Source organism: Rhamphochromis longiceps, linkage group LG4 (genome assembly GCF_057381845.1).
Source record: "Rhamphochromis longiceps isolate RC_006_pf linkage group LG4, R_longiceps_female_GT1.1, whole genome shotgun sequence".
Classification (NCBI taxonomy): Eukaryota; Metazoa; Chordata; class Actinopteri; order Cichliformes; family Cichlidae; genus Rhamphochromis; species Rhamphochromis longiceps.
In genome coordinates, this window is record NC_140560.1 from 27,636,718 (window position 1) to 27,651,200 (window position 14,483).

General features: G+C 38.3%; 1 protein-coding gene across 2 annotated transcripts in view; it reads left to right on the forward strand.

The window, feature by feature from the left end:
* Nucleotides 1-10,997, forward strand: part of olfm2a (olfactomedin 2a) — a 42,175-nt gene extending 31,178 nt beyond the window's left edge. The window contains exons 3-6 of one of the 2 annotated variants that reach the window (XM_085404249.1): nt 4,905-5,060; nt 6,711-6,930; nt 8,132-8,238; nt 10,009-10,996. In XM_085404249.1, coding sequence (XP_085260375.1) covers nt 4,905-5,060; nt 6,711-6,930; nt 8,132-8,238; nt 10,009-10,683 — 1,158 coding nt within the window. In that variant the 3' untranslated portion in view covers nt 10,684-10,996. Of the gene's footprint in view, nt 1-4,904; nt 5,061-6,710; nt 6,931-8,131; nt 8,239-10,008 lie in introns of both variants that reach the window. The other variant, XM_085404248.1, reaches the window with a different exon arrangement.
* Nucleotides 10,998-14,483: the final 3,486 nt, after the last annotated feature.

Sequence of the window (14,483 nt, forward strand, 5' to 3'; positions counted from 1 at the left end):
GCAAGTTCAGTTTTATAATAATGCACTATAAAAATGCACTAGTCTGTTTGCATGTTGATGTTTTTTCCCCCTCATTTTTGGTAAATATAATTCTTTGGGAACTGACAGGATTCAGTTCATTTTCATTCTGAACCTTTGGGAAAAAAATAACCTGGTAAAATGTATATGAAAAGTGCATATTATAAAATACTGTTTATATTTGGAAAACTTTAGATTAATTCTGAATGCAAAGCAAGTGCACATTAATACTATTTCCTCATCCCCCTCTTTTGTCTGAGTTTTTTCCTTTAATTCCTTTAATTCCATGTTCCGGCATGTAGAGGGCTGCTCGATTTTGGTGCCACCCATTTAACGAAAGTGAAGTCATTTTCGACATATAATTTTTGGTGTTGTACTTTGCATACAGTTCTTGAGCACTTATCTCACAGCCAGTTGCACCGGTGTTGTTAATCCAGGTTGGAGGATGACACATTTTATTAAAATAAGCTTGTAGTTTCTTATAGATTTTTTTTCTTCAGTAGCATGCCATTGTAAAATTATAATTAGCATTTCCGACATAGATCCCAGTGTGGTTTCTTTCAGTGGTTTCCCTTTTGACCTTTTATTTTTTGATTGTTTCCAAATATGTCCTGGAGTTCAGTATAAGCAAGGTGTCAGCTTTTTTCCCCGCTGGCCTCCTGCCCTGCATACAAGTACAAACACCCCTTTGTTGCTGACTGGCTGGAGTAGTGTTGCATGGATTGATCAAGTCAGTTTGTTTATTGCCCGTCTCCAGATTTTTATTTTTCACTGTTGTAACAAAGCAGCCTGCATTGATTAACAGTAAGCGATTGATTAAATTAAAATAAATAAATGGCTTACAGTACTTTGCCATTTTTTTCCCCTTAGTGATTCAAATGAGTCATACAATCATATATAAATGCAGTCTTCTGAAAAACTAAGTACATTGCTTCTTTAGAAATGAAGAGGGTAAGTAGCAGACAAGTCCTTCTAATCAAATGCACTTGATTAATTGACCATCTAATGTGGACACCTCTATAACGGCAGAGGTAGTTTCCTGGCCAGGTGTGTGTTAACACAATGCCATGGAGAAAAGACAAAGGAATGATCTCAAAGAAGCAAATATTGGTGAGAATGGCTCTAAGGCTCTTTCTAAACTATTTAAAGTCCATTATTCTACAATGAGAAAGATTATGCATGAGTGGAAAAGATAGTTGCCAATCTTCCCTCGAGTGGATATCACAACAAATTCACCCAATGTGATGTTCAGTGAAATGGCAAAAAAACCCGAGAGCTACATTTCAGACTCTACAGGCATCAGTTAGCATGTTAAATATTAACGCTCATGTAAGGCCACCTGTCTGAAAGCTAAACCTTGTCCAAAATGTGTCCATGCAACAAGACACCCAGCAGCAAATCTACAGCAGAACAACTAAAAACTGAAAGAATCAGTGTTTTGCAGTGGTCAAGCCAAAGTCCAGACATCGACCTGATTGAATTGCTGTGGTGGGTGAAATGCTCAAATGGAATTATGCAACATTGTAAAAAGAAAAAAAAGAAAAAACTAAATTTCTTGCATGCACACTACTTGTAAGACACTAGTTATTAGAACCAAACACTCCCATCTACTACTGTCCACAGCCCAGCTTGAGGACACCTGGGGTCAATGCTGTTTCAGCTGCACACAAGACGTTAGTTTAAAGACTACGTGTTATTCTCTGTGTATAAGCACATTATAGTTCCATGCCCACCAAGCATCCTCATTTGAACTCAGAGCATGCGGGTGAAATGTTTGATTGGACCAGATCCACAAAATCTCTCTCTGACAAAGAAAGCCAAGGATACAATAACAATGTCAAAACAGCCCCTCTGTTCAAAGAATTTAAAGTAGCCTTGTGCAAAATCTCTATTCAGCTTTCTGTAAAGCCAGACAAAATGCCATTTAATGCAGAGCTGACCTGAAGAATACTGTGCAAGAGTGCTCACAACATACTTTTAAACACCTTATGGACTCTTTTAACCTCTCTATGTAACTGTGTTGAGGTAAAAAAAAAAAAAAAAAGTGATATGAGGCCAAAGTCAGCCATACACATAAAGACACTTTTTAGGATTTGTTACAAAGTGAGTCATCGCGCTGGACAAGAAGCAGATACACCTGTGACTGATTCATCTGAGCTGGTGAGTGTAGAGAGAATCTTATGTGACCAAAGGTAAGCATGAAATGCCACAACTCAGAGGACTGAGTGGTCCCAGCTGTCAACTGCCCTGGAGGGTGGTGACACTGCATTTGTTTAGAGTCCATCCTGCTGGAACATTTTACCCTTCCACATTCTTCCATCTAATGCACATGTAGTGCTGTAAAGCAACTTTTAATTAGTGAAGGGATATATTTTCTGACCAAATATAACCAGAACGGTTCATGAAGCACATGAGGAATGAACTGGTTGTAGAAAACAAGGGACACAAAGTAATTGAGTGGGTTGTCAGAGAGTAGGCAAGCAAAGCATTTGGTGCAAAGTAGAATTTGTTCCAAACACTGACCTTTGAGAGCTTGGCCTGTTTTTTGTTTATGTTAGGAGTGATATGAATAAGTATATTTTGCTTGCTTGGAGTTTTGATTGCGCATGTCATTGTGGGTGGGCGTCTGTTGCTGTGGGGAGTTGTACATATGTACCCATACGCCTCCAGTATACACGACAGCCCAGTAATATTTATCAATGTTCAACTGATTTCTGGCCAGTTCAGTGCATCGTGCAGGAGATGAGGGGGTGCATGAATCAGTAGGTTGGTTATGCAGAAACAGAGTGGGCTGTCAAAAGTGAATAAGCTGAGTACTTAGTAAAAATTAAACATAGTGCAAAACTGAGTGTTCAATAAACGCCTACTTAACAGCATGTTTGCTCCTCCACGAGGTTCGTTTAGTAACATTTCATAGGCATCCATTACCTTTTGCACGCTGTCATGATCATGAGCTTACTATCCTTATTTTCATAGCTGTAGCATTTTTATATGAGTGAAACTTGTTGACTTTCATTGCATGTTGAAAGTCATGTATAGCTGCGTTGTTTGTTTATTATCTCGACAGATTTGATAGGACTGTGCTGCTTTTTAACCTCCCCATGCTGCCAACTTTCTTTTTCATTACTTATTTTTATTAATATGTATATATATATATATATATATATATATATAAAAATTGACAGTAAATAAAAGCATATATAACTTTCTTCTGACCTGTAGTGTTTTTTATGTGCGATTTGCACACCTTCAGCTGTAGAAATGCCTGCCTTCCCTTGAAAATAAATAAAAGAAATGGAAAAGACCTTGTGGTGCTCAAATTGCCAAAACGCACATTTAAAAATGTTTAGCAGCACATTAAATGTATTAAAGTCCACAAATCACACAGTTAGCAGTTATAGACTAAATCCTACCCCTATATCACTTCTTTTGAAAAATGACACATTTTAATGTAATTTTGCCTCTGCACACCATTGCCATGGATTATAGACCAGATAGTGAAAATGTGATTAAAGTAGAGACATTCAGCTTTAATTTTGATTAGTTTTATTAGATTAGCTGCACATAGTCCCCCATTTTCAGAGACTCAGCTGAAAAGCTACATTCCCTCCCTTGAGATGCCCCACTAGGCATTTACTGCAGCCACCTTCATTAGCCATTTCTTTATGTGCCTTTCTGCAATCAGGCTTGTCTTGAGTAACTGAAAAGCAAGCTCTGTTGGATTGATTTCAGGTTAATAATTTGGCCAGTAAAGAATATCCTATTTCTTAACCTGGAGAAACTCCTGGGTTTCTTTTCCAATATGTTTTGGGTCTTGCATTAGGAAGTGCTATCTGACAATTTTGCACCATTTGGTTGAATCTGAGCTGAGCATATAGCCCTTTAAATTTTGCAATACATCCTACTACTTTTATCAGCAGTCACATCATCAATAAACACTAGTTGCCTTGTTCCACTGGTCAGCACGCATACCCATGTCACAACATTGCCTCCACCATGTTTGACAGACGGTAGGTAGATTTCTTTTTCTTTGCAGACCTTTGTAGGCTCTTTGAAATGTTTTCTGATAAAGCCAAGTCGAGCCTTCCTGTGTTTGATTGTACCAATTTTGTAACATTTTGTAAACCCTCTGTATTTCCTATCGTGAAGGCATTTCTTGATTGTAGAATGTGACAATGATGCAGCTACCTCTTCAAGAATGTTCTTAAATTTCATAGATTGTGAAGTTGTATTTCTTAACCATAGAAATAATATTGTCATCACTGTTGAATATTCCTGTCATCATAATTATTTAAACTGAGAGTTGTATGCCTAATTCTATATTCAGTGTGATTAGTGTACATTTTAAAGCCCATTCTTTATTTCAGTAATTTTTACAGCTTATGAATGAAACAGTACAGATTATGTAGTTTCAACCAACTTCTTTAACTTAACATATTTAAATTCAAAAACAGAGCCACCTCCACATTCTTCTTTGGCTGTAATATTTAACTTGGAATATGAACGAAATGGGAGCAGAAGTTTTTTTTTAGTTTTTTTTTTTTAGTATCTGCACACGAGTACTACAAAAAAGATGCCTACAGACAAGTAAAGGACAAGTTTATAGACATTTCACATTCACAGCTGAGGCCACAAAGTTTTCAGTTCACCCCACCTGTGTATCTGGAAAACCCATGCCAACCCCAAACTACGAAGGCAGGATTACAGCAGGACTTTTTTTCTTGCCTGACTCATTTACTGCAATTTAAACTAAATAATGAACAACTGCAAAAATGAAACTTACAATAAATGATCTGTGATTGAGGTGTAAAATGAGAAAAAAAAACTCCTCCTCTAAGATAACCCGCGATCATTAGTGTCATTGTGGGTTTGTTTTTGTGACGCAGGTTCAGAACATCAGCCAGTCAATGGAGGTGCTGGACCTAAGGACGTACAGGGATCTACAGTATGTCAGAAACACAGAGAGTCTAATGAAAGTGGTAGATGGAAAGCTGAAGGTGGCCTCTGAAAATCCCCGCAGCCTCAATCCAAGGGGCTTTCAGGTAATTGGCTCTGTGTCTCCTCATGTACAGTGTGTGTGTTGGTGTTTATATGTGTGTATATTATTGTCAAGTGAATGCAGACACTGTTGATTTGGCACTGCTCGCCAAACTTATGCATTGCAATCTCTTTTGCTCTTCACAGACAATAAAATTTTGTATGACTCGCGATGCACTGCAGCATAAACATAGGTACACAAATTCATTTCCAGTCTTATATGAGTTCTTTTGTCATGCACAGAGAAATCCAAGTAAATCGCACACTCATGAGTGATTAAATTCTTGGACCTAGAAAAAGTATGGGGTTTTTTTATGGGGGGGAGGGGGGTTGCATTTGTCTCTTTGTATCCATTTGTTCTCTATCTTCAGTGAGCTTACTACTTGATATACTTAACATTCTGCTGTCTGCCTTTAGATAACAGGCACATACATTCACATTTATCTCTACCTTATCTGTCTACAAGCTAGGGCTTAGCTGCCATTATTAGTAAGCCTTTTTGTCTTCCTGTCAGCAGGCTGTCCTACTGGGGTTTTTTAACATTTCTCACACTCTTACAGATATTAGATGGACCATAAAATAGTTTGATTAAAAGATGGCTTGATAAATGATAAGTGTGCTTTACTGCTGGGTCCATACTGCAGCACAAGGACAAGCACGAATGCCTGTGTTTTGCTTTCAGTGTGTTTTATGAAAGCCATTCCAAAGAAGGTAATGAAGATGTTTATAAAATTAACCAATTCATCAGCACTGCCTGAGATGACTAAAATATGCAGAACGAAATGAGTTATATCTTCTGATCTATCTTAATTCAACAAAGAGGGGAAAAAGCTGGATTTGTCCAGACCAGGTTGGCTGATGAATGTGTGCAGCTTAAAGTTGCCGATGGCAGAGTGCGGGAGATTAACGAGAGTGAATTTTCTCTTCTTGAAAAAGTGAAAATGAGATTTATGATGTGGCGCCACAGGGCTGAGAGCTGCTCCATCACCAGATTTACGATAAACCTTAACAAGGAGGAAACAGTCCCTCCTGTGGCGGCCACACTTTATTGATACGCCCAATTCTCTCTTGAACCCACTTCTCTCCACGTAGGCAGCCAGGTTCTCCTGCAGCTTCCTGTACTCCTACGGACATGTTGTTCTTTTAACTTCTAAACACACGATGAGTCACAGTCCAAGTTTATTTACAACTAGCTCTGCAACTGCAGCAAGTAGGTGAAGTTTCATCACCCAAAACAGATCACAGGCGTTTGGCCAATTTGAATAGTGTTTCTCATATAGGTGGCTTTCCAATCCAAAATATTTTCAAAGGAAGTAAAACTGTATTTACAGACATGGAAAAACAAAATATTTGCTTTTTAAATAGATAAAATATTCCTTTTGTCCTTGAAAGAAGATAAAAGGACATCTAATTTCAGGGTATTGACATAAAATATTAAGAATAGACGTTGTACATCTCATTAAAAATCAAAGGTCTATAGTTTTGAACAGATAAACCAGAACCTAATGGAGACATAAGCTTTATGAACCACAAACACCAAGGGAAGATTGCACTCACTCCCATGTACTGACTATCACAGGGCAGTTGTGTCCCCTATCTTGACTATTCTCTAAGGGTGTAATCCTCTTCCCCCTTTTCTGTGATAACTATCACAGGAGTTAAAAGACAAGGTGACCCAGCTGCTCCCCCTGTTGCCAGTGCTGGAACAGTACAAGACTGATGCCAAGATGATCCTGCGTCTTCGGGAGGAAGTAAGGAATCTGTCCTTGGTGCTTATGGCTATCCAAGAGGAGATGGGGGCCTACGATTATGAGGAGCTGCGACAGAGAGTCCTGCTACTTGAAACCAGACTCCACTCCTGCATGCAGAAACTTGGTATATATGGAAACGATTGTGGGTGTTTGTATGTGGTCATTGTTACCCAATTAAAAATGTATTACCATATATCATTGCAGCATTTAATCAATTTGACAACAGTTGCACAGAACAGAATTAATGATTACACTAGGATCATCGCTGGTCAAAACTCTGTAGCATGTAGTTAACATTTCCACGTTGCTCTGATCTCAAATGATCTGCATAAATTGAGAAAAACTGGCCTAGAAAAATGGAATGAATAATAGATTGCATTTGTGTGTAATATGTTAGCTTAAACTGATGATTTTACAAAAACCCCACACATATAAACTGATGAGTTAACAAAAAAGACTGCAGTTACAGTTTAGCCCTTAGCTAATTTGCGTTTTATTATAGTTTTACATTTGAAAATGAACCAGAATCAGAATCAGAATACTTTATTGATCCCTGGGGGAAATTATTTTTTGTTACAGTGCTCCATTTTAAACCAACATTAAGACAAGACAGACAATACGCTAACTAAGAATAGTACAATATATACATATATATACATACATACATACATAAGTCACTTATAAATAAATATTTGGAAAAGAAACATGTGTAGTTGTAGCAGCAAACAGTGTGTTAAGTGGATGCGTTGTACAGGGAGATGGCCACAGGCAGGAATGATTTCCTGTGTCGTTCAGTGGTGCTTTTTGGTAATCTCAGTCTCTCACTGAACGAGCTCCTGTGACTGACCAACATGTCAAGAGAATTTAAAAAAAAAAATAATGCTCACTTTTTGAGTACTGGGTAAAAACCAGGACAGTAAAACAACAATGGAAATATAAAAATGATGCCGCAAAGTCAGTCGGTGAACCAGTTTTTGTGTATTACAGATTTCAAAAAGCAAACACAAGATCTCATTGTGGAGAATCACAAATGAAAACAAGACAACAGAAGATGACTGCACAAAATATTTATCTACGCATTTATCTGAGATAATGATACAAATAGTACATTTTCTTAGTGTACAAAAATTTAAACTTCTACAGTGAAAACAATTGAACTGAACAATCTGAACCAAAACAAATGAAATGCCATATTTCAGATGAATTATAAAAGAAAACTAGTGTGATCTGATAGAGAAATCACCTGAGTGCATGTGCGTCTGTGTGGCCTCTTAGGTATGTAGGCATACATGCTTTCTTAATTCTTCTGCCTCTTTGACCTCCAGGCTGTGGGAAGCTCACTGGCGTCAGTAATCCCATCACAGTACGTGCATCAGGGTCAAGGTTTGGCTCCTGGATGACAGATACTATGATACCCAGTTCCGACAACAGAGTGAGTTTCTCAACTGCTGCATTTCACAAATACAGGAACACAGGATTATTATTATTATTATTATTATTATTATTATTATTATTATTATTATTATTATTATTATTATTATTGTTGTTGTTATTATTAGGATAACCAAGCAAAGAGGATAACCACAGTCAACCTTCTCAGTGAGGAAAAAAAAGAAGAAAATATGTGTCAGGGCAGTGCCACTATACGGCACTTCAGTGACTGATGCACTGTTTTCCATGAAAATGACTTCTCATGAGCTTTCAAGGGGGAGAGAGAGTGAGAAAAATGGGAATCCAAAGCTGTGCCACTGATGGATAGCGTATCTTTCCCTCCTCCCTGTCTTCCTCTGTCACTACAACTCCAGCTGATTAATCACTTCATCATCAGTGGAGAAATGAATGAGATGTTTGGGCAAAAGTTTTCCAAATCACTTGGGTAATTACCAGGAGTGTGCTCTGGACCCAAATGATATAGTAATGGGTTCAGCTGATCAGACATGACATGCAGTTTTGTACGGCCAGGCACATGGCAAGAAGCAGCAGGAAAGAGACAAGGGAAGAATAATATAGAAGATTAAGGGTGGTCTATGGTGACTGAGATGAAATGGTGGTGTTGGAAAAGTGGAAGACTGCATTATTAGCCATGTGTAGAAGAGAAGGGAAACTGATTAAGTTTAAGAGGAGAGATGAGCTTGGCCTTTTTCTTTCCTGCAATGAATCATAACAGCCTAAATAGGTGTTGTGGACAGAAAAGGTCAATTTTTGTGACTGAATGTCCTGATCTTTGTCTTTAATCACCTGGCTCAATCACTTCAATCTCTCCGAGTATTAATAGGCAGATACATCAGCAATGCCACATTAAGATCTGCAGCAATAATCATAATCATTCTGGGGAAATTTCATTGTTGCTCATGAGCCAAAGGCAAAGGAGGAAAAAAATCGGAATGTGCAAGAGCTTTGCTTTACTCAATTTCTGTCTCCTATTCTATTCTAGAGACCCAAATTAGCAGGCATAGGAGAAACAACGCTTAATGCTCTATAATCTCCCCTCCTACATAATTCAGCCGCTGTGTCTCTTCACCATCAGCTCCTCCCATACCCTTCCTTTCTCCTCTGTGCATTTGAAAATACTTACTCTACAATGGAGAAGCAAGCAAAAGTGGGACAAGAAAGAAAAATTGCAGTAAGAGAATCAGAAAAAGCAGTAGATCGTAGCAAAGCTTTCCTTCAAATGTTCAAGAGAAAAATAACCATCTAAGCCAACTGCAGTTTAATTGAATCAATTAAAAGCTGAACTGTGCCTCAGTGAGAGCACTGAGGGAATGAGATGGGAAATGCAGCCAGAGAGGGGCCATGTCAGTGGAGAGATCCGCTGAGAGTGCTTGAGGAAAAAGATAGAGTTGCTAAATGGATTGATTTTCTGTAAATGTGGACTGGAAAGGGCAAGGAGTACAAGCAGTGGTTGACTGCAAAGCGCAGGCAACATCTTCACTCCCACATGCCTGGCAGATCAGTAGCTCTGCACACACATCGATGCATGCACAACTCAGAGAATCGATATACACACACACTCAAACAAGCACACTAAACATTCTTATTTTAGGCCATTGCAGCTACTGATAATGAACTGTGACTTACATTTTCTTACAGAAAGGTCAAGTTTAACACAACAATATTTTTCTCCAGTAATCTCGAGACCTTCTCATTAACTTATTTTTCTGACCTTTTTTTCCGATGTTATTCATTTTTCCTTTTTCCACAGGTGTGGTCCATGGACGGTTACTTCAAGGGACGTCGGGTTCTGGAATATCGCACAATGAATGATTTCATGAAGGGCCAGAACTTTGTGCAACACTTGCTGCCACACCCTTGGGCTGGCACTGGTCATGTGGTCTACAATGGTTCACTGTACTACAACAAGTACCAGAGCAACATTATCATCAAGTACCACTTCCGTTCTCGAAGTGTGCTGGTGCAGCGCAGTTTGAGTGGGGCCGGCTATAACAACACTTTTCCCTACTCCTGGGGTGGCTCCTCTGACATCGACCTGATGGCGGACGAGAATGGCCTATGGGCTGTTTACACCACCATCCCTAATGCTGGAAACATTGTCATCAGCCGCCTGGAGCCTCAGAGTCTGGAGGTGCTGCAGACTTGGGACACAGGCTTTCCTAAGCGCAGTGCTGGAGAGTCTTTTATGATCTGCGGCACACTATATGTCACCAACTCCCACCTGGCTGGTGCCAAGATCTATTTTGCTTATTACACCAACACATCAAGCTATGAGTACACAGACATCCCCTTCCACAATCAATACTCCCATATTTCCATGATGGACTATAACCCCAGGGAGAGGGTCCTTTATACCTGGAACAACGGACACCAGGTGCTGTACAATGTCACACTCTTCCAGGTTATTAAGACTTCTGGAGACTGAGGACCCTCAGACTGACTGATTTAAAAAATGCTGTGATTATTGTTCTGGGGTGTCAGAGGTGGGGGGCACAGACTATGGGAGGTGTGGGTTGGGGGCTTTAATGTATGGGTATAGGCTTGGATTTTTTTTTTTTAATGAATTTCAAACTTCATAGAGTGCTATTACTCACATTCTCAAAAAACCATCCGACAGTAAGGTCGGCAAAGATACAAAGACTGAGCGCTTCTCTCTCTTTTTTTCTTTCTGTGATGAGTAAGCATGGTTCTTTTTATTTGTGATGATAAATAAATATCCTCTTTACCATTTATGCTTTTGTATTTCATTGTCACTTTGATTTCAAAAACCTTAGATGAATTTTTGGAAGAGGTGAAAAATCTGTCTGAAAATGTGGTTTCAAACGTGAAAGGCTCAAATAGGAGTAACATTTCCTTTGTCTGTGTTGTTAATGTTCCTGTTATTTCCTTGAAGCCTAGCTCAGACAGATACAAAGCACAAAAGATGCATTTAGAATAATATTGAAGCTATTTTTCTAGCCTGAAATACTTAAACACACAAAATATGCCAAATGATACCATTTTAAACCAATTAAAATAATGCAATAATTATATCTACTCTATTCTACCAAATCACAAGATGATGAAAGGACAGCATGAGAATACTGACAAGACCATTTCTAAGGTTGCATTAAATTATAGGTCTGGAAAAATCACCAAAGATTTTCCATCTGAAAACAACAGAGCACAGCACTCTGTGAACGCAGGATAATAAAATTCAAACAGCGTTGAATTTAACTGCAACGGCAACCACTTACATTTCATTTTACCAAGGTGAATTGAAAGTGCAAGCAAAACATCTGATAAAAAGAGCAGATGGTGGTGCAAAGGGTCGAGAAGAATCCACAGCAAATGAAAGACAGAATGTAAAAGGTATTACATTAGAGATGACACTTCTTTGTTATTGCTGCTTGTCAGGCTCCAATCTGCTTTAATCTTGTTAGTCCCACAGCTCCTCTCAGATGCTTTCTGCAGAAAAATGATAAAATGCAAACCACACAGTAGCACACGGCTCGCATGAAATTCTCAACCTGCAGTCCTTTTATTGCAGCTTTGTCATTATTTACCACTGAAATATTTCAGAAGCCATACTGGCATTTTGTGCTGCATGGAGGAGACAACAGCCCGCTGTGCTTCATTTCTGTGCTTTCATCTATAAGGTTTGTGCATGCTTTGCAGGGGTTGTAACATAAAATAATATCGTAGATTCAACTTTTCTGTTCTTTGTAGTAACCATGGTGGATTTATCCTAGATGACCTTTCTATCAATAAGTGCTACGCTGAAGAGAACCCCGATGAGTTCATACACAGTAGCAGCTGACATTTAAAGCACAATGCAATAAAAAAAAGGTACAAAGCATCTAACAGCATCAAACAGAAACAGTATTGACTGGGAAAAATAAAGGTTTTGGAGCTACCACAATATTACTTCACATGTAAAAGTAACTGGTTAACAAAGAAACAGATAAAAGTTAACAGAGACTGAATGTGCTCTTAACACAGGTCCACCACTCACTGCTCTCCCACTGCCCACACACACACACGCAACTGGTTTTAAAAAGCAGTGCAGCACATCCTGAATTTGCAAGAATATATACAACAGACCAAGACATCACCTATAGTATAAATAGAATTTCACCTTTTAAAAAACTTTATAGTTTATAGTTTCATAAGCACAAAATAGTATTTGAAGTTAGGCGTGACTGATTATGGCCATGAGTGGTAAAGACAGGACTGCATTTTCAAGCTAGCAAACGTTCTTGCTTTCTTCTTAACATAAAGAAAGCAAGGAAATAGTGACCCATACTAAACAGACAAATAAAGCCATGAGACTGGAAACAGGCACTCCTCTGAGAAATGTGAATGGAATATTTATCCATTCCACAAAATATGACATTTTTTAAGCAGTGGGTTCTTTTTAAATTAATGTTTCTTCAAAAGAAACAGAGTTCAAAACAGATAAGAATCAAAAGAGAGCTTTGCAAGGACCAACATATGTGCTGTTGTGCCACCCAGTTGGTGTCGGTGTGGCAATAACAAAGACAGAGATCAGGGGTATAAAGAATAGCACCAAATCATTATGTGGTGACCCCATTTGAGTATTGTATCATCACATCTGTGTCAGTCTAGATCATCTTCAGCTAAGGCCAGTTTGTCAGAGCACAAACCCCTGCTGCCAAGCAACAGTACTTATGTGCCATCTTTCCTCAGGATCATCTTAAGGATAAAAGACAGTAGGCTGAAAAAGGTGGTTGTGATTCAGGGCGTGTAAAAATGTACTGTAGTAAAAATTCAGAAGCGACATGTCAAATGTTTTTAAAAAATATATATGAGGGAAAAATATATTATAAGTTAGAGCAAGAGGTATTAGTTGAATAGATAAATTGAATTTAAAAAATAATAATTAGTGAAAGATGGTGATTTTGTGCTTATTAGCTAAATAAGTGTTTTTATTGTTCTATCAGAGTATGATGAATACAGTATGATGAATAAAGTGTGGATTCTCAGATTTAATATCTGAACAAAAATATTTCATCAACCCCTGTGAAACAGTTTTCTATTTGCAAGGCCTTCAATGAATTAATCATAAAAAATGCAAGCAATGACGCATGAAGTCTTAAACTCATGAATATCACCAACGTGTGATTTTCCTTCTTTCTGGTTATATGCGTAGCCTTTATATCAGTTATCTTCAGTTTTTATTTGTGTGTTAATCTTTCTACCTTTAGTTTTTTCTTCAGTAAAATGCTTGTTCAGTCAGGATGAGATTAGGGAACTAACTTAGCTACTGAAGAATATTGCACTTTCTAGCTTTATAATACTCCCTGCATTGCTTTAGTAGCATTTTGGGTGATTTTCTATGTGTAATGAGAAGAACTTTACTGGATTTTTGCTAAAGTGAAAAGCAGCTCTACACACTTCAGAATGTGTTCTGTTTAATTATGAATTAACACTAGTGACGCAGTGCTGACAAAAACTACAAATGTATGTGCATTACACCACATTTTGCAGGGGATCTTGTATTAATTCAAATTACATGCCATTCCAAAAGTGCAATGGAAGCAGAGATTGACCCTTCGTTGATTGTGGATGAGAAGGCACAGTACAGTTTATATTTAGCATTTAAGCTATGCCTTTATTGCTCCTCAAGCATGGGATACTGTCATGGAGTGATTATGATATAACAGAAGCATAAGAATTGACACATGTGCAACAGTACAAGGAAAAATCTTACGTAAAGCAAAAAACAGAATTTGTAAATTAGTACACGTTTAACAAGCTTGAAAGCATCTGGTATACTTTATTCTTCAACACAGCCTGAACAAAGCTCTTGGGCAGCTTTGTTGTAATTTCCTTAAGTAGTCATCTCGTTGGAATGTCCTTCAGGCTTCTTGAAGGATATTCAGAGTTCTTCTTTGAATGTTGGCTGCCTTTTGTTCTATTCTCTGTCAAGATGATCCTCACACGGCTTCAGTAATGTTGAGGTCCGGGCTCTGGGGAGACCACTGCATAGTTGATACTGTTCCATTGTGCATCTATCCAGGTATGCTTGTGCTGCATTGTCAGTTTGTTCAGGATTGTTGTTGTGCTGAAAAAAGAAGCCACTGCCAATCAGACAACGTGTTTGTGGATTAAAGTCTGATCCATAATGACCTTTTACCAGACCTCCTCTGTACATGTTGATGATGATCTGAAACAAAATCTTCCCATTTGGATTCATTGCTAAGCTTTTTTGGCTAAAAGCTA